The sequence below is a fragment of the Rhinopithecus roxellana genome, chromosome 5, assembly GCF_007565055.1.
Source record: "Rhinopithecus roxellana isolate Shanxi Qingling chromosome 5, ASM756505v1, whole genome shotgun sequence".
Taxonomy (NCBI): domain Eukaryota; kingdom Metazoa; phylum Chordata; class Mammalia; order Primates; family Cercopithecidae; genus Rhinopithecus; species Rhinopithecus roxellana.
The window spans coordinates 30,400,659-30,427,675 of record NC_044553.1 but is presented as its reverse complement, the minus strand read 5'-3'; the positions used below and the strand labels follow the sequence as shown (position 1 = coordinate 30,427,675).

Here is a 27,017-nt window from a genome sequence, read left to right as displayed (position 1 = left end):
TAGGATTACAAGTGTGAGCCATAGTGCCTGGCTCACATGTTTATTTTTTAAAAAAAAATTCAATATTTCACTGTTAAATTTGATGTTAGCTGTAGTTTTTCATAAATGCTCTTTATCAGCCAATCCACATAAATTCTAGAACCTCAAACAAAAAAAACTTATGCCATCCCTACCCCCCCCTTAAGACTAGCATGACTTTTATAGTGTGAAAAGAATTTCATAAGGCTAATAAATTAAAATCATACACTTCAATAGCTTTTGTATACATACTAAACAAAAAAAGGACTATAAAACTTTATAACCATATTTTCATTGAATATATTATCATGAACACTTTCAGTCGTTAAAATCTATTCTATAACATTTTTAGTGACTGCAATAGATCCACATTTTATGAATAACCTTTGATGTTTTTACTATACAATTTCTGTATGAGTAGATTGAGGGTAGAAAATAATACAATGCTATATATAATGCCACACAAAGCTACAAACACATATCTAAGAACTTCAAAAACCACAGAACTTCCCTCTACCCTGTTCCTTAAAACAAAGTCTGAGTGGAAAAAACAAACGTTTTTCCTCTGCTCTCACACCACAATAAAGACAGAAAACTCTGACCAAATGTGTGTTTTTTCCCCATCACCAAGCAAGCAAGCAATTTTGCAGCAGATACCATCTAGATGTCCTCCAGTTTCCCATGCTATCCCCTAGAGATGGCATGTGATCCCACAGACTGAGGGCCCAGTCCCACAAGACTGCTGCCCACTTCCAATGCCAAGTTCAAACCCCAGGTGGTTTTCAAATCAGGGTTCCCATGACCCCTCCTTGAGTTTAATTTGCTAGCAAAGCTCACAGAACTCAGGGAAACACTTAGGTTCACTGGTTTATTATAAAGGACAGTACAAAGGATAGAGATGAAGAAATGGATAGAGCAAGGCATGTGGGAAGGGACAGGGAGCTTCTATACCCTCTTCAGGTACAGCACCCTCTAGGGACCGCCACATGTTCAGTTACCTCGAAGTGCTCCAAAATCTGTTCTTTTGGAGTTTTATGGAGGTTTCATTACGAAGGTATGATTACCACTGGTCACTGGTGATCAGCTTAACCTTCAGCCCTTCTCCCAAGAGTTTGGGGGAGGACTGAAAGTCCCCACTCTAATCATGCCATGGTCTTTCCAGTAGGGGCTGCCAGCCAGCAGTCAACTCATTAGATACAAAAAGGCATCACTCTGGAGACATTAAGATTTTAGGAGCAGCATGCCAGGAAGCAGGGTCAAAGACCAAATAAATACTTTACGATATCACAGAAAAGCTAGCAGAAACCCTTAGTAATTTAAATTAGGGGTGTCATCAGCCTTAACTTCTTCTGATACCAGGGAAAAATACACATTGTAAAGAGCAAAGCAATTCAAGCATAACTTGGTATCTAATATGCTCATCTTTTGTTTGCTTTTTTCTTTTTTTTTTACCTTTCAGAACTGTCTTAGTTTGTCCCTTGTCTTCAGCTGAAATGGTCACAATATGTGTGCTTATGTAAGCCTGCACCAGTGGTCCATCCTGTAGTGGTAGGGTTACAAGAGGCCCAATGAACTCTACTTAACACAATGTTGCCACTACTAGAGGTATCTTTTAGACTGAGCAGAAAGTGAGTACTAAGGTGGAAATACAGCTTCCACAAAGAAAATGTAATAGAAGCTGTTTTAAAACTGAAAGCTGCAGTGATCTGTGATCAAGTCACTGCACTCCAGCCTGGGCAACAGAGAGCCTTTGCTGAAAAAGGAAAAAAAGAAAAAGAAAGTTGCAGCTATTTCTGTCTTTCTCACCCCTCAGCCAGTTATTTTCTCCTCTTCCAAAATTGGAGCAATGACTTCAATCTCTTTCTAGTACTGATGGGACAATTGTAAAGAGGGCAAAACCAGATCTCAGCAACTAGCTTTGTCTGTCACTAGGGTCATCCCTAGGCATTCACACAAATCCCTGGTATACAATGTGACCTGGTGTCAATGGTCTTGGGACCTTGGAGAATACTTTTTTTTTTTTTTTGAGACAGGGTCTCACTCTGTCACCCAGGCTAGAGTGCTGTGGCTTCACAGCTCACTGCAACCTCGAACATCCCTGGGCTCAGGTCTCCTCCCACCTCAGCCTCCCTGGTGGCTAGGACTACAGGTGTGCACCACCGTGCCTGGCTAATTTCTGCTTGTTTGTTTTTGTAGAGACAGGGTTTCTCCATGTTGCCTAGGCTGGTACTGAACTCCTGGGGTCAAGCAATCTGCCCACTTTGGCCTCCCAAAGTGCTGGGATTATAGGCATGAGCCACCACATCCGGCTGGGGAATACTTTTAAAAACTTAAAGCAAGTGAAGGGAGTCTGATGAAGGTAAACACAATAAAATATAAAGCTGTTTAGAAGGTTTAAAGGTCTTGGCAGTAATCTAATTTCCCCACTTTCCTAACTTTATACTAGTAATTCCAAAACATTTCCTGATGAGAAACTTTGATTTCCCTGAAGTTTTATGATCACTAATGGGGAAGGACTACTGAGTCACAATAATCACTGGTGGAATGGGGATGTAATTAGCAACAACAGTCAAATCCCACCCAGTAAGCACCTGAGAGCTTGTGAGTCAGTTGAAGACACATATTTACTGAGTACCTGCCACGTGTAAGGTGCTGGTGATAGAGACCAAGGAACTTGGCTGCTATGCTTCAAAGGAGTGGTGGACTATTTTACTAAGTGGGATATGGCAGGACCTTGATGGCAACACATACTCAGAAGTAGTTCACCTCATTACAGCTTAAAAATGTAACACTCTGGGCTTCAGGTGATTCCATTTCTTCCTCAGTTCAGATCTGGTGCTGTCAGAAGCAAAGATGTAGTTGATGGATTCATAAGACAGATCCCACACCTGAGACTGGGTCAAATTAAATGTTTCAGCTGCCAGCTGGTACTCTTGAGACAGGTGTGTTGCAAAAACACCCTTATCATCAGTCTGCCAATGTAAACAAGAATGTTTCAAAATGAAAAAGGAAGGATTTTTCAAAAATGACCATCTTTTTGTTTAGAGTCTATTTTCCTATTTACTATACTTCTTTCAAGAGCCTAAACAAGGGCCTACAAATTTATCTGTACATAGCTGTAACTAAACAGACTTATTTATACCTTAAGAAAAGATATCAGAGCAGTGTTTCAACTCTGGCTGTATATTAAAATTATCTAAGGAGTTTTTAAAGCCTATCTATGCCCAGGACCCACCCCAGATCAAATAAAACAGAATCTCATGGGAATGGGTGTGGAGCATCAATTTGTTTGTTTTTGTTTTTAAGTCCTCTCAAGTACCTTTTGCTATAGAGCCCAACCAGAGTCACCCTGGCCCTCTGCAGTCTCTCATGTCCCAGTCCCTTTTCCTTTTTTTCTTTTGAGATGGAGTTTCGCTCTTGTTGCCCAAGCTGGAGCGCAATGACATGATCTCTGCTCACTGCAACCTCCTCCTCCCGGGTTCAAGTGATTCTCCTGCCTTAGTCTCCCAAGTAGCTGGGATTACAGGTGTGCGCCACTATACCCAGCCATGCCCCAGTCCCTTCTAACTCCTCTACTTGGGCATTATCCTCAGACATGCAAGGCAGTCAGCTAGGTAGTGAACACCTGACTTAATGCAACTCAGGGAGCAAAAAGGAGCAAAATACTTCACACGGAACACCTTACACAGATCACAGAAGGATGGGCAATGCTGTACCAGAATCCGAAATGGTGCTGGTCATAAGATGGAACTGTCTGACTTTTGACGTTTGAGGTCAAACAGAGTTCTAGACGAAAAGGGGAAAAAAATCTCTTATTAAAAGCAAATAAGTGAACTCATTGTGTTCACCAAGTAGACGCATGAGAAATCTTTCCAAAATTTGCTAATTTAGTTTATTAGTTTACAAAGTTGACCTTTCCTTATGTGTGAAAATTTGTAGTTCAATTAGTGTAGTTGTATAGGAAATACGTGCTGCAACTTATGGCAACAGCAGTACCAGGCAAGGAATTAATATCCCTTTCACAGCCATGCACTTCTCTTTCTTTGACCAAAATAGAGAAGAAAGAGGAATGTCATGATGAAAAAAGCAGAGAATTATCAATGATAGAAGCAGAAGGGTTTTTTGAAAAGCTACTGCAATCCCTCCTGGTCTAACAGTGGAAGCCAAAACAAAGGTAAGAAAACTGTTGCACTGCGTGTGAGAGCATTATGAAGAGCTAAGAATGAGCAGAGACTTTGCCATGGCTTCTAAGAACCCCTAAACACTTTCACCCAGACAATCATCCATTCACCTCCTTCTGCTTCTAGGTAAGTTAAGTCCATCTTAAGAATGACTCCTACTATTGACCAGGTGCGGTGGCTCACGCCTGTAGTCCCAGCAATTTGGGAGGCCGAGGTGGGTGGATCACAAGGTCAGGGGATCAAGACCATCCTGGCTAACACAGTGAAATCCCATCTCTACTAAAAAAAATCACAAAAAACAAAACGAGCCAGGTGTGGTGGCGGGTGCCTGTAAGTCCTAGCTACCAGGGAGGCTGAGGCAGGAGAATGGCATGAACCCAGGAGGCAGAGCTTGCAGTGAGCCGAGATCGCGCCACTGCACTCCAGCCTGGGCAACAGAGCGAGACTCCATCTGTTGGAGTCTCCAAAAAAAAAAAAAAAAAAAGAGAATGACTACTACTAACAAATTCCTTCCTGGAAATATTACCAGGTTACCCAGCCAGAGTAAATACCTGACTGACTTGATTGATGGCATCTGCTCACTTGAGTAAGGCAGCCTCAACACAGGCTCCCTCAGTTTAAGGGATGACAAACCCAAACTGCCCCCTCACTCTGTCGGGAGCAGAGCCAGGCCACCACACCAAGTAAGATCACTATGCCAGTGGTTCCCATTCTTTCCACTTTAGTGGATATTTAAAATTTTCCTTAGTTAAAAAAAAAAAAAAAGCAAATTTCACCCATTATGAATTGCCGAAAACTCTATAGTTAAAACATACTCACACAAGCATTTTTATAAATTGGTAAATTTAGCAAATTGATCATTCTGTAAAATGGTTTGCAGCCAACCACTTCTTCCTTCTTTAGAAAGGCCTTTCCTAACCATCCAATTGAAAGTGGTTATACAATCACTGTATCAGCCTGTTTAATTTTCTTCATAGAACACTGATACTTTCTTGTATATTTGTTTACCGTCTTCCCTCTGCTAGAATATGAGTTTCTTGGGAAAGAAATCTTGCCTGTTTTGTGTACTGCTCTATTGACAGCAATGACAACAAAGTAGGCACTTCATAAACACAGACAATCAAGTGTGTAATGATCAACAGACATGTGAAAATATACTTGGGATTTTCCATGTTTAAGTTTTAAATAATGTTACATATTTTCATAACACGTCAATTTTGTTAAAGTCATTTCAAAATTCTAGATGACCCTTTATTCCTTTAAAAAATTCTTATTGAGTTCCAAGCATTGGAGAATGTAGCAATGAATAAGACAAGTGGGGCCCTGCTCTCATAGAGCTTATACTCTAATGGAAGTTAAAGCTTTCTGTTACTTAAATAAGGCTCAGAAAGCACACACTCCATGCATATTTTAATAGCGAGATGACATTCCTACTTTTAGAACAGTACTTCTCTACAATCCTCAGAAAACCTGGGGATTGGGGGAGGGACAGAGAGTCATCTGGAAGACCTGAAACTCCAAGCCTTACCCAGTGGTATCCGATGTTGCCTCACAAAGTCCACCAGATCCAGGGATCCTCTCTCACTGGAGTTGAGAAATGTTCCATGCCCGATTCTGTCAGGAAGCAGATCCAGGAGTATTTGTGTTTCTTTTTTTTGGTTTGGAATCTAAAGAAAGGGGAGGAAAGGGAATCAATGGCCTCTTTCAGTGGTTCTTAAAGAGTACTTTTTTTTCTATAGCTAGGTACTCTGCCCCTCTGAGTAGTACTTAATGCAGACCTTTTGGAAAACTGAACTACTACTGCCTTCCTAGCTCTCTTTGACTTTTATTTTCTCATTCTTTCCTCAATATTCTTCTAGATTTATTTCAATGATAATAATAAACACCTATTAAGAACCTATTTTGTGCTTTTTCACAGAAATTATTTAAGGCCTCACAAGAATCTTAAGAAGTATTAAGATAAAGAAATTAAAGCTGAGAAAAATTAAGTAATTTTTGAAAAATAAAACTTCACAACTCTATACGTATATGTGTGTTCTGTAATATACATGTGTTCATATATATTATAAAAAGTTCTCAAAAAATATAAACACAAAACTGTTAACAGTATTAACTCTAGGGAGCAAAACAAATAGAAATTGGGCTTTTAATTTTTAATACTTTCCTTCTTGACACTTGGATTTTTTTCAGGTACACATAACTTAAACTTTATACATTACCCCTTTAATATAATAACTCTGTGAGGTAAGTAGACTAAGTATTATTTTCTGCATTTAGGAAATAAATAGATAGAAGTATTGAGGTAAAAAGTAAATCCATCTATAAAATGGGGAAAATTGCAACAGAGTCCCTCACAAGGGGTTTGCCTCACAAGGATGTGCTTACAAAAGTGACTACTTCCCAGCAATTATCTGTCACTATGTTCATGCTACCAGTGAGCTTGGGGCTGATAAGGGAACTGGACCTCTTTGCTGGGCTTTGTAAAATGACAAGCTGCTTCCTTTATTGCCATTGGATGTGATAAAAATCAGGTCCCTTCTACTATGAGGACAGGTGAGATAAACTGATGCTTTTCTTAGAGTCAGCTTGCCAATGACAAGAAAGATGTTGGAAATGCATGCATTTTCTCTAGCAAGATGTCATTAAGCTGCTTTTAATGACACAGCTGGCATTTGAGTCAACAGCCACTACCAGGAACCACAAAAGGATAAAAACAGTAACACTAGAGACTAAAGCAAGTCATGTATTTAAAAATATTTCTACTTTCCCTTTTTTAAAAATGTTTTTCCAATCTAGGTTTATTCCTAGTCACTTACAAATGACCCCATTATTTTCTATTACAATCTGTCCCTTTTAGCCTAAGACAATATTATTTACCTCGGAAAGATGCAATGCCAACTTCAGACCTGCTTTCTTAGCTTCTAAAAGAGGTTCCATGAAGTCTTTTGCTTGTCCTACCTTAAAGATAAAAGTTAAAATGAGGATGCATGAGAATTCTGGGAAAACCGAGGAACTGAGTACTCCATTCCAATAAACAACATAATGGCAGAAAAAATTATGGTAGATTAATTCATTTGCACATCTTGTTTATAAAGCACCTACAATGTTCTAGCCACTTTGCTGAACACAAAGCTGGCAAAGGCCCAGTCCCTGACCTTGAGAATCTTGTCTAGTATCAGTAAACTGAGGTCAGTCAGCTAAGCTGGATATAGTAGTCACCAAATTTTATGCCTGGAAGGACACCTAGATATCCAGAGCTAAGGGGAACTCACTCACTTGACTCAGGAACTCTCATGATTACTCAAAACACTTCTGTTAAACAGGTGGATAAAAAGAAGGGCAGAATACTCCAGGTTTGGACAAAGCCATAAGAATCAGTTTCATGGGACTCTCTTATTCAGTTGTTTTCAACCAGGAGCAATTCTGCCCCCCAGGGGCTATTTGGCAATGTCTGGAGACATTTTTGGTTGTTACATCTGGGAGAGTGCTACTGGCATCTAGTGGGTAGAGGCCAAGGATGCTGCTAAACATCCTACAATGCATGGGGCAGCCCCACAACAAATTATCCAGCCCCAAATATCAAGATTTCTGCTTGAATCTGACATTCAAGAAGCTCAGGTCAACATTTCTCAACTATCTATGAAATAGTTAAGCCCCAACATCCATCCATTGTATGTAATGAATTACATTATAGTGCATATAGTCTGGTACTAGCTGTGCACCATCTCTAGAAGAATGGAGAAAACAGTCATATAGTCAGGCAACTGTTTTTTTTTTTTTTTTAGTGTACTTAATTGTTTCATAGAACCTTGGATGAGAGCTGCTCTAGGCATTCTGGTCATCCAGGGCAGAACAGGCCTTCATCCACAGAATGGAGTGCCTGCTGGACGCTCTGGAGAATGCAACGCAAGATGCCCGAAGCTAGTCCTTATCCCACTAACTGATTCTACCTTTTAGAATTAAAATATATGTAGGAAAAATAACTTACAGTCGGGTCTCCACTGAGGTCAAGGCCAAGAACTGTACCCTCAGTAGAAAGGAAGAACTCCTCGGCAAGTTTTACAGTCTCCTTGGCTACTAAAGGGCCACCTCTTCTGTCAACTGCTATCAAATACCTTTAACATAAGAAAGACAGAGTTGAAAATTAATATGACACAGATGAAAAAGACAATTCTGAGTACAGCCAGACAGAGATGGCAGTCTCTGTAATACATCTCACTAGGAAAAGTATAGCCTGACTGAATCTAGACAACCTGACATTTTACTTTGCCATATGGACTGAGACATGAATTCCTAAACAGCATCAAGCATCTAGTCAGTGTTCAGATCTACAATTGTCTTTTGAGGTTTTTTGTTCCTGTATTTGTTTCTTTAGTTTGTTTGATTCAGGATCCAAACAAAGTCCACACTTTGTGTAAGTCAATGTGTCTTCTAAGCCTGTCTTAATCTACAACCACTCCTTCCTCTCCTCCCACCTCCCATCCTGCTTCTCTCGTAACTTCTTTGTTGAAGAAACCAAGTTGTTTGTCCTACAAAGTTTTCCATGGTCTAGATTTTGTTGATTGTATCCCTGTGTTGTTAACATGTTGTCCTATTTCTTATATTTCCTATCTAGTCTAGAGGCAGATCAGGTTCTATTTTTTGGCAAGAGTAAACTGGTGGTGGTGTGTTCTTAGGAGGCTGATATCCATTATTTCATTAGGGGTTACAAAATTAGAAATATTCTCATTCTAAAATGTATCAAATATCTAATAAAAGTCCATTCTTCAAATATTAGCTGGAATTCTATAGGACTTGAACACCCAGAGAATCTCTGTTAATCCTTTTTGTTTTTTTTTTTGGAGACGGAGTCTTGCTCTGTGCCCAGGCTGGAGTGCAGTGGCTTGATATTGGCTCACTGCAACCTCTGCCTCCCGGGTTCAAGTGATTCTCCTGCCTCAGCCTCCTAAGTAGCTGGGACTACGGGCGTCCGCCACCACACCTGGCTTTTTTGTATTTTTAGTAGAGATCAGGTTTCACCATGTTGGCCAGGATGGTCTTGATCTCTTGACCTCGTGATCCACCACCTCGGCCTCCCAAAGTGCTGGGATTACAGGTGTGACCCACCGCACCCAGCCAATATTTCTTTTTCTCTTTATTTCTTTTTTTTTTTTTTTTTGAGACAGAGTTTCGTTCTTCTCACCCAGGCTGGAGTGAAATGGCACGATCTTAGCTCACTGTAACCTCCACCTCCCGGGTTCAAGCAATTCTGCCTCAGCCTCCCGAGTAGCTGGGATTACTGGTGCCTGCCACCACACCTGGCTAATTTTTGTATTTTTAGTAGAGACAGGGCTTCACCATGTTGCCCAGGCTGGTCTTGAACTCCTGACCTCAGGTGATCTGCCCACACTGGCTTCCCAAAGTTCTGGGATTACAGGCATGAGTCACCGTGCTTGGCCTGTTAATATTTCTTGAATACCCAGAGAACCCCTATAATTTTTCTAAAGCAGTTATTAGCTTACTATTTATTCACAAATTCCTTCAGCATTTGTTCATTTTTTTTACAAAATTTAGATCAATATATAAAATGCTGTATCTTTTTTTCACTTAGCAACTTCCCATGCCATTAAAATAATGTTAGAAAATAGTATGAATCATGTGAACATACCATAATGTAATTATCCTCTGAATACTCGACATTTTAGGCTATTTTCTAATTTTTGTTATAACATTATAATAAGGAATCTTATGCATAAATCAATCTATTTCCTAGGATGCATTTCTGGCACAGAATTGCTGGGTCAGAGGGAAAAACTTTTTTATAAATTTTGACATACACTGCTCTTTAGAGAGGCTTTTTCCTCCCCTTACCTATGTACCAGTGTAGGATTTAAAGAGGTTTTATTAATTACATATGCTTACCAGCCGTGTGTAACTTTACAAACACTTGCTATTACTTTTTTTTAGCCTATGGAAACAGCATTGTGATATATGATTAATGAGATAAGTAGTTTTCTATGTATTTCTATACATTTACCAGCTCTTTGTATGTCTTCTTCTCTGCATTCTATTCTTGTCTTCTGCTTTTTTATTGGGGTTATTAGTTTAGTTAAGCTTAATTTTTAGAGTCTTACAGCCTGAAACTATACAGCTAGCTTTTTTTCTTTCTTCATTTAGGGCTTTGTTGAGCCCATACTATGTACCTACTTTTTTTTTTTTTTTTCTTTCACTGTTCAAGGTTTATTGGGGGTTTTAGTTGGTATAACACTTGGATAGTTGGTTGTATTGTTTATATGTAGATCTTTTTATGTTATATGGTAATGTACACTACTGATATATATAGTTCACAAAATAAGCTCCTTTGGAACAATTACGCACAAGACATACGATACTGGATTTATACACTGGATCCCAGGATGTGACTGACTGAGAAAAAATGTTGGACTAGGCATGTTCAGTGAAGGAGCCAGGAAATTATATAACACACAGTAAACATCCACCTGGCTCAAGGGGCAAATGCAGCATGTACAGAATTGGCAGTGGTGCGTCAGAACTATTTCACACTAACCAGTTTAGGACTACACAAGATTAATACCATCTAGCATCAGGATATAGCTGTGGATTTCACAAACCATTCCTATTTCTAACTTCAGGAGTTAATGCTTTTCCCAGTCCATCTTAAAATATTACTGCTTTAATTACAAATCAGATAAAAAGGAAAACATGCACAACCTCCAACTAGAATCCTGTGGTAGCCTAGACAGTGAAATGCTATGACATCAGAAGACTTTAAAATTGCAGCTCTTTTTGGATTCCCCAAAGCGTATCTGCACTCTTCTTCAAACGGGCCTCTTCCTCAGGAGTCAGAGTCACCTTCACAAGGTCTGAGATTCCATTCTGTCCCAAAATGCAAGGAACACTAAGGAAGACATCATCCTTTATTCCATAGAGACCCTTAATCATGGTGGAAACTGGGTGCACTCGCCTAAGATTCTTCATTATACTCTCTGCCAAATCTGCTACAGAGAGTCCAATGGCCCAGGCTGTGTAGCCTTTGAGTTTGATCACCTCATAAGCACTCTCAACCACCTGCTTGTGAACCTCTTTCCACTGTTCCTTATCTTTATCAGTCCCTAAATCTGGGTGCAGAGTCTTCAGGGAGACACCAGCAACATTCATTCCACTCCATACAGGCACACTGGAATCTCCATGTTCCCCAAGGACCCACCCATGACAGCTTAATGGGTGAACTCCCAGTCTTTCCCCCATCAGGTAACGGAATCTGGCTGAATCCAGATTGCAACCACTTCCAATAACACGGTTTTTGGGAAAACCACTTATCTTCCAAGCCACGTAGGTCAAGACATCCACTGGATTTGAAACAATAAGCAACTTGCAGTTCGGGCTATATTTTACAACATTAGGAACGATGAATGTAAAGATGTTCACGTTACACTGGACCAAATTAAGACGGCTTTCTCCCTCTTATTGATGTGCCCCAGCCGTGATAATGACCAGCTTGGAGTTTGCAGTTACACTATAGTCTTTCCCAGAGACAATCTTTGGTGTTCTAAGGAAAAGGCTGCCATGTTGGAGATCCATCATCTCTCCCTTCAATTTGTCTTCGATGACATCAACAAGAGCAAGTTCATCTGCCAAGTCCTTCATTAAGACACTGATGGCACAGGCCATGCCAACAACACCAACCCCAACAACTGTAATCTTATTCTGGGGAGTCTGTTCTTCCTTTAGAAGATTATGAATCAGCTGCTCCTTGAGAGTTGCCATATTGGACTTGGAACCAAAAGGAATCGGGAATGCACGTCAGGCGGTCGTCCGGGACATGTGGCAATGAGATCCGGAATCGGCGGCAGCGGCTGCAGCACACTATGTACCTACTTTATGGTAAGTACTAAAGATGTAGTGGTGAATCATAAAACAAGGTCCTTGGCTTCATGACGCTTACACTCTAGCGGGTGGGCATACATACAAACTAACACAAGATAATTCCTTGTTACAAATAATGCCATAAAGGAAATAGATGGGTGACTAGAGGATTAGCGGGGCACTTTAGACAGAGTGGTAAAGGAAGGCCCCTCTGAGGAAGTAACAGCCAAATTGAGATCTGAATAATGAGAATAAGCCAGCCAGCTGGGCAGGAATCTCGTAGAAATGTGTTCTGGGGAATACTAAACAAGGGTGCTGAAGGGGGACAGTTTTCTTGTTTATTTTAGGAAGAGACAGTACACCCACAGTAACGGAGGAGGAGTGGTCTAGATGAGCTGCTGAAGTAACAGAGGCAGCCAGATCATGTGGGACCTTTTAGGCCACAGTAAGAAGTTCATTTTAGCTTAACAAAGGAACACCATACTTTACTCATGTAAAAATACTCAGGATTATATTGCCTTATGAATAAATTCAGAATTGTGTTCTCACTTTAAACAACAGGGTTCTTGATTTTATTTTTCTACTGTATAAATCAATGAATGATTAATTCTAAAAAATCCATTACACCCACGATCAAAACAGTAAAAATTAACATTCTGGTTTTGTAAATGTTAACTACTAAGGTAGAATCTTCTTACCTAACATCAATGTCTAAGTTTTCTTGTTTGGACTGTTTTATACCTTCAAGTATAGATTCCACATAAGTCTTTTTAGTCATTCCTGGAAAGGACACATAGAAAATACATGTAAAGAGATCATCAACGATTTCATCCTTCACCTTCAGCAATCCTATATGAACAAGTACATTTTCACTTTATGCTATGACAAGGGCATGGTTAAAGATGAGTGAAAACATGGCCCTTATGGGTATATTTGAGTAAATGCAAATTATACTTTAATAAAATTGGGGGAAAATGAAGTGTTACAGAAATGAAATGAAAAAAATAAAGACTTTTTTTTGTTTTTTTTCGAGACAAGGTCTGGCTGTCACCCAGGCTGGAGTGCAGTGTTACAATCTTGGCTCACTGCAACCTTTGTCTCAAGCTCAAGCCATCCTGCGACCTCAGCCTCCTGAGTAGCTGAGACTACAGACGTGTACCACCACGTGCGGCTAGTTTTTGGATTTTTAGTAGAGACAGGGTTTTGCCATGTTGCCCAAGCTGGTCTCAAACTCCTGGGCTGAAAGTGATACGCCCACCTTGGCCTCCCAAAGTGCTGGGATTACAGGCATGAGCCACCACACCCGTCCTGCTTTTTTTTTTTTTTAAAGGGACATTTTCTCTCCTGGTCCAGAAAAAAAGTCGTAACTTGGATTCCTTTCCCCTCAATCCTGCTCGGGCTTAGTGTTTCTCATCCAGGGAAGCAGGCATGTTCTTCCAAGTATGAGTGCTCTGCTCTCTGGGGCGATGTGCAAGAGCACTCTCCAGAGCAACCTCCTGTCAAATACCTTTTTTTCTTTTTCTTTAGGCTACACTGGGAAAAATAAAATACCCTTTCACCCAGATTATAAAATGCTTATGTTTGGTGGAAAGTCTCTGGTAAAATACATAAAGTTATAAATAAAAATAAAAATAAAAATACAGTGTGGTGGCATGCCTGTAATCCCATCAACTTGGGAGGCCGATCACTTGAAGTCAGGAGTTCGAGACCACCCTGGCCAACATGGTGAAATCCTGTCTCTACTGAAAATATGAAAATGAGCCAGGGGTGGTGGCAGGTGCCTATAATCCCAGCTACTCGGGAGGCTGATGCAGGAGAATCACTTGAACCTGGGAGGCGGAGGTTGCAGTGAGCCAAGATCCACCACTGCACTCCAGTCTGGGTGACAGAGCAAGACTCTGTCTCAAAATAAATAAATAAATAAAAATAACCCCACCACCGAGAGGTAACTACTGTTTTTTAAATACACATATACACATTTATTTCTATGTATTATTTCAAGAGACCTTTTTTAAGGTCTCTCTGTTGCTCAGGCTGGAGGGCAGTGGCATGATCACGGTTCACTGCAGCCCTTGGAGCCCACAGAAGTAGGGTCTCACGACATTGCTCAGGCTGGTCTCGAACTTCTGGCGTCAAGTGATCCTCCTGCCTCAGCCTCCCAAAGCGCTGGAATTATAGGCATGAGCCATTGCACTCTGCCCATATACACATTTTTAAATAGAGGAGATACTACTGGTATATATGTACCCAGTTCAGTCATTTAATATGATTCTGAGTATTTCCCCATGTCATTAAAGTGTCTTCACCAGTATTTTTAATAGTTGTCTAATATTCCATTAGCCTTTATTTAACCATTCCTCTACTGTTGCATATTTAGGTTAATATCCTTCTTTTGGAACTCCATCGAAAGAGCCCTAGAGTTAGCTCTTCTCTCCTTCCCTTTCACTACTCTCACCAGTACAACGTGGAACTGATTCTACGGTCCAAAAATGCAAGATGAGAGCCTTCTCCTTATCTTATGTAAACACTTATACTTTACAATAATAGTTTCAAAAATTTTATCCCCAAATGATTACTAAGCTACACATATCAGGAAACAAGATGACCTAGGTCTCTTTGGGTCATAAACAAGGCACTAAGAGGGCCCCAATGTCTCCTGATGCTGATTATACAGGGAGGATCTCAGGAAATTCCTCCAGACCATAGCCAGATCTCATCTCTATCCAAAGAGGTTTTACCACATCACAGCTTGCTCCTGGCCTAAGAAACCATTCCCTGAGAAGTGAATGAATAATTTTAGTAACTACCACAAAACATGATTCTGCATCCACTCAACAACATTGTCTCACAAGTGCCTGTGATGCAGGGAGCAAGAATCAGCCTCTGCTTGTGCCAATGCAAACATAAGGAGCAGGTATCCTTTTCTCAGAGTGAAAACAACTAAACAAGGAAGAACAAAAGAAACTTGCAGGCCTTTGTTTCCTTCCTTAAACAGATAATGCCTGACTGGAATTTTACTACTTTTTACTTAAGAACAACTCACTCATTAATAATGTACATCAGGATGGGTGCAGTGGCTCACACCTGCAATCCCAGCACTTATAGAGGCTGAGGTGATCGTTGGGCCCAGGAGTTTGTGGTTACAGTGAGCTATGTTTGCATCACTGCACTCCAGCCTGGGCAAGACAGCAAGACCCCGTCTCTAAAACAAACAAAATGAACATCATTAACGTACATCAGAGAGAGGACTTGGACTGTTGACTAAAGGCTCAATGAAATACAGAACAACACAATAGTGTAAAAGTTAGTGCTTCATATTCCCACTCACAAGCGTGTGAGTGATCAAAGCACATAGGAAAAGGACAGTACATTTGCTGAGAAGTATAAATTCTACCGGTAGCATTTTCTCTTCTGGGTGTGCTCCTTAGTTCCAGGTACTTGACACCATCATCTGCAAATTCTTTTATGACATCTTTTGTGACCTGATAATAAAGATAATGTACACAATATTGATAATGTTTGTGTAAGGGTCCCAATGAATATGCCAAGTGCTACAGCTTTATTTTATTCACTAAATTTGATTTGCAAGAAATGTTGGAAGTTTCTCACGTGGTAGAGATTATCCACTTTGTCACATCCCTGATGGAGACTATGCAGGGCTGCAATATTTACAATCACTCCCATCACCCCTCATTCCCACGTTCAATCCCAATCTGTACATCAGCTACACTTTTTGTTTCTTTCCCTCCTTTTAAACATTTATTTCCTAGTATTTATAATAGCAGAATGATAAAATAGAGAAATGGCGCAAAACTAAAACCAGTTGGAACCATCTATATGTGTAGACTGCTAGGAAATGCACATACGGAAATAAACAGCTAAAATGATTAGGTATTACTGATGTGCTATTTGAAGTCATGGCTTAAGGTTTTTATTCAAGTTATTTAGGAATAAGTTACATTTTTCAATAAATTCTGGAAGTGTTCAATTTTCTCAAGAAGTACTTAGGGCAAAGAAAGTAGGTGATAAATATGAGTAAAACTGTATCCAATTTAGTGCAAATCTCATAATCCAAAAGTTCCTGAAGTCATGTTTTTCCTTTCTGCCTTCAGTCCTAAAAAATCTACAAGAAAAAAAGGCTAGGTTGGCGAAGCTGTGACAAACTGCCCTAATTAGTCCTTTCAGTTGGTATCCTAATCTTAACCTGCTTTGACTACACGCACACAGGCATGCGAGTGCAGCATCCTGGCAAAGCAACGGGGGCTGGCTGTTTGTACAGACAGTGCCTAACAGTATGGCACTACGTTGGTGAATTGATAGCAATCCAAGTTGTAGGCCTCTTCTTTTTTTTTTTTCACTGAAGACAAAAACGAACTTATTATAATGTAAGCGGAATGGGTATCTCAGTTTCATCAAGAGGTCTAAAGACCCAGATTCTGAGAATATAGCCAAAGATAATACATCAGCATTCTAAATCCATGGAACTCCTGGACCAAGCAAGATATTACTGCTCTTCCACCAATGAGCATGATACTGCAACCTCCATGCCATCATTCATGGCATTGGCCCCATGGCACTGCTACTCCAGGAACTCCCTCTTGCTGTCATTGACACTATGAAATTGTGACCTCACCTTTGTATTAATAGGTTGAGGAACCTGGATCTTGTCATTGCCCCAGAACAGAATAGACCCACACTCACCTACCCCAGCTCACATGAGACTAATGCAGAAACCTGTTTGATAATGAGGAATAGGGTAGAAGTGAGGGTTTGAAATAGTAGTCCTTTAAAGTGACTACTATCCAAGGCTCCCTCTTTCTGAGTGGCCAGGTACCTGTAAAACCAAATGAACAATGAAAAACTAACAAGTATGGAGCAAGAGCTAAAGGGAGGAAGATTTATCTAGGCCACAGTGAAGCCTACAGAACCATCCCTAACCCACATCCAAGAACATTTCCCTGGGGTCCACATCTGTGTTTGCCAGATTTAGCCCTTTCTGTGATGTGTGGCAGGTAGTGCAGTAGGTACTGAGGACACCTCTTTGGGCTTTCCTCTCCTATGCGCTGGACTGAGAGTATCTATTCAAATTCTTTTTCCAGGCAAAGTACATCACAATTAGTTAAGTTCCTACTTACTCAAACCTAAGACTGTATAAGCTTAAATGGGAAAGAGCACGAGCTCTGCGACCAGATAGTGCACCACTTACTCTGTGTGTGTGATCTTAAGCAAGTTACACTTAACCTCTTTAAGCCTATTTTTTCATCTACAAAAAAGGAACAATAAAAATACCTACTTCTGAAAGTAGTCCTAAGATAATGTCTGGTACATGTAATAACGAGTATCATTTTTTCAGCCACACTCCAATCCTCTCTTTGAGATTATACCCAGGTCACCTTGACTGCAGTTTTCAGTGATCTCCCTCACACTCAGTTCTACATTTACAATCAATCTCTTAGTTTACTCTCATAGACGTTTCATTTATCATATAAGGCACCCCACTGTCACCCTCTGAACCACCTAATAGCACTAGGTCAAATGCACAGAATCTTATTTCTCACCGAATTTAATAAAGATTTTCAACTTTCATTGTGAAATGAATGTAGCAACGAGCACGCCATTATTATACCCATAGAATATTAAACTGTCAAAATTTAAATTTCATCATTTTGCTCTACAACACTCATCAACAAAGTGAGATCAGAGCCCCTGTGGTGGACGTTCTTAGCAACGTTCAATGATATCTTTTGAGACGCTGCTTAGAGAATGCCCTTTTGGCTCCCTATAAATCCTTATGTGTGTCTCTAGCACAGAGCTTACTACACTATGTTGCAATATCTGCTTATTGGTCTGTCTCCCCAACCTAATTATAAATTCCTCAGGGGCAGAAACTGTGTCAATCTCTCTAAGACTTTACCACAGTGCCTGGAACACTGTGGACACTCAGTCAACTTTTGTTGAACGAAACTAAAAGCTGATTAATTTACTTACCACTTATCACGAAGATCAGTCTTTACCAAAGTGGAAAACTTTTGCTTGATCAGTCAAAAGTTACCTCTCCAGAAACACAGGTTATACTTTCTTTGCATTTTTTTACTACTGGTTAGGATCACTGACACAATTTTGCTTCTCTCCATTTAGAAAGAGAACATTTTAAAATGCCATCCTAGTCAGATCAATGATACAGAAGACAATCTTCCATGTCAGACTCTAGTATAATGGAGCTTCAGATAAGAGAACACAGTGGTATCCTTTGTGCCCTCAGAGGGAAGGCACAATTTCCCTAGGGATTAATCACTTAATCTCTAAGCTCTTCGTGAACTTCTTCCTTCTCTGTAATGTCCACCCATGAAGTAAGTCTCCTATGTAACACAGACAATGCCTTATTAAGGATATCTCCATCTGTGGTCTAGTATTTCATATATGTATGTTATATATGAAAAACAGGACCAAATTTTCTCTTCCATATTGTCCTCTATCCTATAGAAGATGCTCTTCCTGGTTCTTTCCTCATATCTTTTACAAGAAACACAGTCTTTCTGTGCTAGCTCTTAGGCAAATGTCTTACATCGGTTTTGAAAAGAGTTGCCTTAATAGAGAAGACATTTTTCATCACTCTTAATGAGAGCAAAAATGAAAGGTCATGTGCAGTCATGGAAGGAAATTACTTCATAATTTTTAAACCATTCTAAAAATGCGTTCATGTCTTACCATTAGAATATCTTCAGGGCTACTAGTAAGTTGATGAATAGTTTGAAACATCTGGAAACATCTGCAACGTGAATGAAAAGTTTTAACATATTCTAGTCATCAAAGAAACTCACTAACTGAATGAATTAAATTTTAGGCTAATAGTAAATATGCATTTATATTTACAAACAACAACAGAATAGATGTTTCAAAAATTACATTGATCTGGAAAGATAATCAAATGACTGAAAATAAAACATTACTGATATTTTTAAGTGGGAAATAATAGTACCTCTTCTCCAACCCACCCCTGACACGGGGAAATTCAATATGCCTATATTTTCAAATCTAAAGACTACCCCAGGCTGGGTATGATGGCTCATGCCTGTAATCCCAGAACTTTAGGAGGCCAAGGCAAGTGGACAGCTTGAGCCCAGGAATCTGAGACCAGCCTGGGCAACACAGGGAGACCCCCATCTCTAAAAAAATTCAAAAAACATTAGCCAGTCATGGTGGCGTGCCCCTGTGGTCCCAGCTATTTGGGACGCCAAGGTGGGAGGACTGCTTGAGCCCCAGAGGTCGAGGCTGCAGTGATCTGCGGTCATGCCACTGCACTCCAGTCTAGGCAACAAAGTGAGATCCTGTCTCCAAAAGAAAGAATATCCCAATATATTATAACTTCACAAACAACAGAAATCACTAGAAATACTGTCAACAGTCTAACAGCTGGAAAAAAATGTTGTATGTTAAGATATTTGCTTCATGCCAGATGCCAACCCCATTTCTGTTAACTACTAAAATCTGAATTCTTACATACTACTTAAAATCTCAAAATACTGATAGAGAAAAAAAGGAGTATACCCACAACCTCCCCACACTTACTCTTCTAAAGTTCTTTTCTTTCCTTTGTCAATCACAGTCATCTGATCATGGATTTTAAGATCTGGCTTCTGGGCTATTAATTTCTTCATGGTATGAGAACTAATGGATCCATTCAAGTGGGCATGAAGTTCCTAAGACAAGAGATACAACCAGTAAAACTTACCAAATATCCAATAGATTCATAGCATCATACCAGATACTTGATGTTTGTAGTTCGCACTAGGCAAATTGCTTACCAGATTTAGCTACATAACAAAGTTTACAAATTTTGCCTACAAAATTTACTTTTTCTATTTTTGAGATGGAGTCTCACTCTGTCACCCAGGCTGGAGTACATTGGTGTGATCTCAGCTCACTGCAACCTCCACCTCTCAGGTTCAAGTGATTCTCCTGCCTCAGCCTCCTGAGTAGCTGGGACTTCAGGCATGCCACCAAGCCCAGCGAATTTCTGTATTTTTAGTAGAGATGGGATTTTGCCATGTTGGCCAGGCTGGTCTCAAACTCCTGACCTCGGGTGATCCAACCGCCTTGGCCTCCCAAAGTGCTGGAATTTCAGGCATGAGCCACTGTACCCAGCCAAAATTTACTTTGATGAAAAGAAGCAACATAAAAGTCATTACAATTAGCAACCACTCAAGATTTCTGTAGTTGAATTCTCACCACTTTTGGCAATTCAGAATAGAAGTCTGTCTTCCATGGCTGTTGCTCTTCTGCCTCCACCATTTTAGCAGGAAAAAAATGGTCGTTCTCCACTCTTATTCTTGGTATGAGCAATGTGATATATTTCAGTCAGTGCATTGGATGGTACTGAATTTCCTTCAGATTGCTTTACTTTCACACATTTTGATAAGATTAGCTGTATGTGTAGATCTGGGTTCAGCTTCACCTATTTTAACAAATGTTAATATTTTCAGATGTTAACATAAAAGGAAAGGAACAGGATTTTGCTAATTTTCTCCTTAAAAGGCAAAAACCCCTCTAAAACTAACTTAAGTGTGTCTAAGGTGGGCAAATAATTAGTAAACAACATAAACTGGAAACAGGAAAAGACCTCAAGCCTGTAAGAGGTGTACTAAAACCTGACATTTAGTAGAGTGTATTCCTTAACTATTGGCACCTTCTACACAATGACTTCAAAATTCAAAATTTTATAAGGCCTACTTTGGAGATATATATATATATATATATTTTGAGACAGAGTCTCCCTCTGTCACCCAGGCTGGAGTACACTGGCATGGTCTCAGCTCACTGCAGCCTGTGCCTCCTGGGTTCAAGCGATTCTCCTGCCTCAACCTCCCAAGTAGCTGGGATTACAGGTGCACGCCACCACACCCGGCTAATTTTTGTATTTTTAGTAGAGATAGGCTGGTCTCGAACTCCTGACCTCAAGTGATTCCCCCGCCTCGTCCTCCCAAAGTGCTAGGATTACAGGCATGAGCCAACATGCCCGGCCAAAAATAAAGTTTTAAATTTTGAATTGTTGGAAATACATAAAGGAAGAACAGAGGTGCTGGCGTCAGATGGACCTAGGTTTGTCCTTTTACCAGCTCTATAGGTCAGAAGCTATGTGGCCTTAGTTACTTACCTTCATGGCTTCAGTTTCTTTATTTACAACAATGGGATTAAAAATGCAAAGTGGCAGTGATGATTAATAAAGTAATTTAAATTCCCCTCATTTATGCTCCCACATGAGCCAGTCACTGCCTTTAACTCAGCTTTTAATCACACTGATATCTCAATCACTGATATACTTTCTCTCTCTCTAGACTGTAAGTTCCTTGAGGACAGGTCCTATGAATTATTCCACCACTCTAGCACCTAGCACAGTGCCTAGCACACTGTAGGTGATAAATCAATCATAATTTCCATTCACCCCTGAAAGTGGTTTATAAGTGAAGATAAAATTCCAAACGAAATTCAGTGATTTTCAAAGTAGCCACCTTGACTCTCTGAGTTGTCACATATTAATGATGATGACATTTAAGAATAACAGTTTCCATGTATTCAGAACCTACCAGGTATGTGACAAGGACTTTTAGTAATAATATCTTTAATTTTTGAAATAACTTTGCAAAATATTACTGTATTGAAAATCAATAAATTGATACTGAGTGGGGTTAAATAAGTTACCAACATATTAAAATGTACAATAAAGAAAGTGGTTCGTACAGGACTAAACATAGCCATAGAAATCCACAGAAAGGCCTACTTAGTATGAGATAAACGTGGCACTTCAAAGTAATGCCATAGTAAGTATTTAATAAATAGTAAAAAATGAAAAAGATGGACTATTTAATCAATGGCACTTAATATCTCCACTGAAAAACATAAATGACCTAATTAAAATAGAAAAACATACTTTTTTTTTTTCAGACAGGATCGTGCTTTGTTGCCCAGGCTGCAGTGCAGTGTCATGATCATAGCTTGCTGCAGTCTCAAGCTTCCAGACTCAAGCGATCCTCCCACTTCCGCCTCCTCTGTAGCAGGGACCACAGGCAGGTACCACAATGCCCAGCTAATTTTATATAAAAATTTTTTTGCAGAGATGAGGTCTCACCATGTTGCCCAGGCTGGTCTCAAACTCCTGGGCTCAAGTGATCCACCAGCCTGAGCTGGGATTACAGGAGTGAGCCACTCCGCCGGGCCAGATTTTCAGTTTTACTCCAGGATCCTGACCTTAATTTGGGCCCCATTCAAACCATCCTCCAGACTGACCTTCAACTAGCTGTGAGTAAAATTACTGACCCACTGGCTACAAAGTTAACCGACGGAAATTAAAAAGCAACTAAGCAATCATATCTTCACACATTAAAAAAATTTTTTGTTCCTTGCCTAAAACACTGCTACCAACAATAGCCATGTCAAATCCAACCTTTCTGGACTGGTTTTGGTCTGGGACAGAAGGCAACAAACACTGGGATAAGATCCACATTAGTAATACTTCATCAATATTAGAGCAGGGCCAGAAGCAAGTATCCTGTCTCCCAGGGAACTTTTTTCAAGCTCCCACCTACTCCCCCAAAAGGGAACTCAGAATAGTAAAAATATTTGTTACTGTTTATTATGCACTTACCATGAGCCAGGCACTGTGGTATCTTAGATAGCTATTTTGTTTAAATCCTCACAACAACCCATGAGGTATTATTATCCCCATTTCATATAAGAATAAATTGAGATTTAAACACCTCCCCCCCTCAGCTGTAAATTATAAGGCATCCAAATCACAAATTTTGCTCCATTCTGTTTCTTCTTGAATTACTTTTCTTGATCTGGTCTTTGCAAAACAAGCAGTATTTTTGACATAACATCTAAATTTTAGGAACTTGTCATTAAATAAATTTGTTTCTATAGTGCTATGTATTTTTCAAAGTCCTTCAACTTTTTTTTTCTATTTGCCCCTTAATCAACCCTGAGATACCTCACAAAGTAGTACTTAATCTCATGTTAGGGGTGAGGATCCAATGATCCAGCAGGCATAGGTGAGCCCTTCTTCTAATCCCTGCCGAAGCAATTCTCAAACTCCTCAAATGTTTCATCCAATCTAACCACCTTACACTAAACCGACAAGTCTGCCACCAACTTTACAGAGAAAACAGAAGGCGTCAGGTGTAAATTCCTTCTTTTTCTCTCTGCCTTACCTCACACCTGAGCTTATGATTATCTATATATATATGTATTTTTTTTTAACCCCGTCAGGAGTCACAGACAAAGGATTCATTCTTCTATCCCCACAACTAATACGTGCCCAGGATCCCATTTCTATCAATTCCAAGTTACTCTACCAGTGAGTTATCTTTTCCTTTTTCTGTTCCTTCAACCTCTCCCTCTCCACTGGCTGATTTCCCTCACAGGACCAACATGTATGTGCAGTACTTGCTTCCACCTGAAAACAGAACAAAAGACTCTTTTATCCACATTCTTCTTTAGCCACTGCCCTGACCCTTTTTTCCTTCTGAGTTAAGCTCCTCGAAAGTACAATAATTTAGACTGGATACCTCCTTTAACTCCTAGTCACTGAAACATGGATTCTGCCCTCATTGCTTCACAGAAACTGCTCTCCCTAAGGTCATTAATGAGTCTTTCAACACCAAATCTAAATGCTACTTTTCAATTACCAAATCTTTATCCTTATCCAAACCTTTTCTTTCTTACTTCATTTTATTCCACAAGAAAACATTGGAAAATATGAAACTTTTTCTTAACTCCAGTATCCAAATCTGCTGGACTCCAAAACTCATGCTCTTAACAATTATGCAGTACCACCTGTAGTTAACCATAAAGTTATCTGATTTTCTTTTCTATTTCAGCCAGTCAGTCACCAAACCCCAGTGAACAAATGATAAATTTCCTAAATGTCTCTGGAAGTGGTTTCCTATGGATGACTCCCAGACACCCAATTTAGAAACTTTATGATTATTTTGCAGTCCAACCTGGATTTACTCCTTAAAAACAAAGCTCAGAACATATCACAGGGAACAATTACCTCTCTTCAGTGACTCCCCTTTCTGGGGACCTATTCAACACTACTTTAAAATCCACAGAATTCTCCAAGTGGAAGGGGGTGTGATGAGAAAGAGAGGCTGAGTGGCTTATTCACTGTCGGTCTAACACAGGACAGGGAATCAACAGTCTAATATCTGTGGGTAGACATTTTCTTGTTGTCTATAGATTATTTGTAAAGCTCGGTTTCTTCAGTTTGCACTCTGGCCTTAGTGACTTCAGATTTAAATGGGTTCTCTTTTGCAACTGTGAGAGCATTAAACAAATCAGCAACTATTAGCACCCAAGGAAGCTAACTAATCCTTGCCCACAGACGGTCCGTGGTGCTGACCCTTCTTAGCTCCTACCAGATCCTTCCTTAGCGGTCCAAGGAAGCCAGGTCGTCAGTCCCCACAGACTCACCTCTTAAGAGATTTCTCAACTACGAGGAATTAGGCAAGGTTTCCCTTCTGACTGAAAGGCCTGTAGAAACGTGACAACTCGCCTTCTCTAACACACATATTACAGCGGTAGCGGGACGTATTCTGAGGCAAACGGAACTCAGGATAATCAAAGAAAGGTCAGCTGCAAGCTAACTTAGCACTGACTACACCCTCCTCAATTCTGGTTGGCGAGATGCGCTCTTCCCGGAAGTGACGCGCAAGTGCCGGCGGAAGGGGAAGTCCAGGAGCATGGGTGATTTTTCTCCCTACCGAGGTGCATGAGGGGTGTACTATGCTAACCAAGGGGAGGCTCACAACCGTGACAGACTGCCATTCCTGAACTTTTCTGGCTATGGGCCCCCGGAGCCGCGAACGTCGGGCAAGCGCGGTACAGAGCACCAACGACAGCAGCGCCCTCAGCAAGCGTTCCCTGGCCGCGCGCGGGTACGTGCAGGACCCCTTTGCCGCGTTGCTGGTTCCGGGCGCAGCGCGCCGCGCACCGCTTATTCACCGAGGCTACTACATCCGCGCACGCGCCGTAAGGCACTGCGTGCGCGCTTTCTTGGAGCAGACTGGCGCGACCCATGCTGCGCGTCGCGCGCAGATCTTGTCTTTAGGCGCCGGCTTCGACTCGCTCTATTTTCGCTTGAAAACTGCGGGCCGCCTGGCCCGGGCTGCAGTCTGGGAGGTGGATTTCCCGGACGTGGCGCGGCGCAAAGCAGAGAGGATTGGAGAGACGCCAGAGCTGTGCGCGTTAACCGGGCCTTTCCAGCGTGAGGAGTGCGCATCAGCGCTGTGCTTTGAGAGCGCAGACTACTGCATCCTGGGCCTGGACCTGCGGCAGCTCCAGCGAGTGGACGAGGCCCTGGGCGCAGCGGGGCTCGACGCAGCCTCACCCACTCTGCTCCTGGCCGAGGCGGTGCTGACCTACCTCGAGACGGAGAGTGCCGCGGCCCTCATCGCCTGGGCAGCGCAGCGTTTTCCTAATGCCCTTTTCGTGGTCTATGAGCAGATGAGGCCTCAAGACGCCTTTGGCCAGTTCATGCTGCAACATTTTCGGCAGCTGAACTCCCCCCTGCATGGCCTGGAGCGCTTTCCTGACGTGGAGGCGCAGCGGCGCCGCTTCCTTCAAGCTGGCTGGACTGCCTGTGGTGCCGTGGACATGAATGAATTCTATCGCTGCTTTCTCCCCGCAGAAGAGCGCCGGCGGGTGGAAAATATTGAACCCTTTGACGAATTTGAGGAGTGGCATCTGAAGTGCGCCCATTATTTCATTCTGGCAGCTTCTAGGGGAGACACCCTCTCCCACACCCTAGTGTTTCCATCTTCAGAGGCATTTCCTCGCCTAAATCCTGCTTCGCCTTCAGGGGTATTCCCTGCCAGTGTAGTCAGTAGCGAGGGCCAGGTCCCAACCCTGAAGAGATATGGCCACGCCTCTGTCCTCTTGAGCCCGGACGTAATTCTCAGTGCAGGAGGATTTGGAGAGCAGGAGGGGCGGCACTGCCGAGTGAGCCAGTTTCACTTGCTCTCAAGAGATGGTGACTCTGAATGGAAATGCAGCCAAATAGGCGGTTGTGGGACTGGAGTTCAGTGGGATGGACGCCTTTATCACACCATGACAAGACTCTCAGAGAGTCGGGTTCTGGTTCTGGGAGGGAGACTGTCCCCAGTAAGTCCAGCCTTGGGGGTTCTCCAGCTTCATTTTTGTAATAGTGAGGATAATAACACTCAGGATCTGAAAGTGACAATAACAAAGGCCGGCCGAAAGGACGATTCCACTTTGTCTTGTTGGCGGCATTCAACAACAGAAGTGTCCTATCAGAATCAGGAATATTTGTTTGTGTATGGGGGTCGAAGTGTGGTGGAACCTGTACTAAGTGACTGGCATTTCCTACATGTAGAGACAATGGCTTGGGTCAGGATCCCAGTGGAGGGAGAAGTGCCTGAAGCCCGGCATTCTCACAGTGCCTGCACTTGGCAAGGGGGAGCCCTTATTGCTGGAGGTCTCGGGGCTTCTGAGGAGCCATTGAACTCTGTGCTCTTTCTGAGACCAACCTCTTGTGGATTCCTCTGGGAGTCAATAGATATCCAGCCTCCCATTACCCCAAGGTACTCCCACACAGCTCATGTGCTCAATGGAAAGCTGTTACTGGTTGGAGGGGTCTGGATTCATTCCTCCTCATTTCCTGGAGTGACTGTTATCAATTTGACTACAGGATTGAGCTCTGAGTATCAGATTGACACAACCTATGTGCCATGGCCATTAATGTTACACAACCATACGAGTATCCTTCTTCCTGAAGAGCAACAGCTCCTGCTCCTTGGAGGTGGTGGGAACTGCTTTTCCTTTGGTACCTACTTCAACCCCCATACAGTCACATTAGACCTTTCTTCCTTAAGTGCTGGGCAGGAAGGACTGGACTTATATTCAGGACCCACTAAAGTAGACAATAAAGTTTTC

At 41.4% G+C, this 27,017-nt stretch overlaps 2 protein-coding genes and 1 pseudogene across 10 annotated transcripts in view; 1 reads left to right on the top strand and 2 right to left on the bottom strand.

The window, feature by feature from the left end:
- ADAL (adenosine deaminase like) overlaps nt 1–24,709 on the bottom strand; it is a 33,742-nt gene extending 9,033 nt beyond the window's left edge. Inside the window, exons 1-12 of one of the 6 annotated variants that reach the window (XM_030930743.1) lie at nt 24,537–24,709; nt 23,417–23,517; nt 20,295–20,520; nt 19,635–19,765; nt 18,774–18,834; nt 15,460–15,547; nt 12,764–12,845; nt 8,188–8,314; nt 7,077–7,157; nt 5,728–5,866; nt 3,704–3,804; nt 873–2,990 (exon numbers count right to left, since the gene is read on the bottom strand). In XM_030930743.1, the coding sequence (XP_030786603.1) occupies nt 2,796–2,990; nt 3,704–3,804; nt 5,728–5,866; nt 7,077–7,157; nt 8,188–8,314; nt 12,764–12,845; nt 15,460–15,547; nt 18,774–18,834; nt 19,635–19,765; nt 20,295–20,357 (1,068 nt within the window). In that variant the 5' untranslated portion in view covers nt 20,358–20,520; nt 23,417–23,517; nt 24,537–24,709 and the 3' untranslated portion in view covers nt 873–2,795. Of the gene's footprint in view, nt 1–872; nt 2,991–3,698; nt 3,805–5,727; nt 5,867–7,076; nt 7,158–8,187; nt 8,315–12,763; nt 12,846–15,459; nt 15,548–18,773; nt 18,835–19,634; nt 19,766–20,294; nt 20,521–22,707; nt 22,912–23,416; nt 23,518–24,536 lie in introns of those variants that run through there. The other 5 variants (XM_030930745.1, XM_030930746.1, XM_030930747.1 and 2 more) reach the window with 5 other exon arrangements.
- On the bottom strand, nt 10,389–12,062 carry LOC104678485 (annotated as a pseudogene). The gene has a single exon (XR_750191.2). The product of XR_750191.2 is annotated as an L-lactate dehydrogenase A chain-like (transcript).
- LOC104678483 (protein-glutamine gamma-glutamyltransferase Z) overlaps nt 24,709–27,017 on the top strand; it is a 46,414-nt gene continuing 44,105 nt past the window's right edge. The window contains exon 1 of one of the 3 annotated variants that reach the window (XR_004057339.1): nt 24,709–26,665. Coding sequence is in view for 1 of the 3 variants with exons in the window: in XM_010383792.2 (XP_010382094.2) it covers nt 24,909–26,883 (1,975 nt within the window). In the remaining 2 variants the exon portion in view is untranslated. Of the gene's footprint in view, nt 26,908–27,017 lie in introns of all 3 variants that reach the window. The other 2 variants (XR_004057338.1, XM_010383792.2) reach the window with 2 other exon arrangements.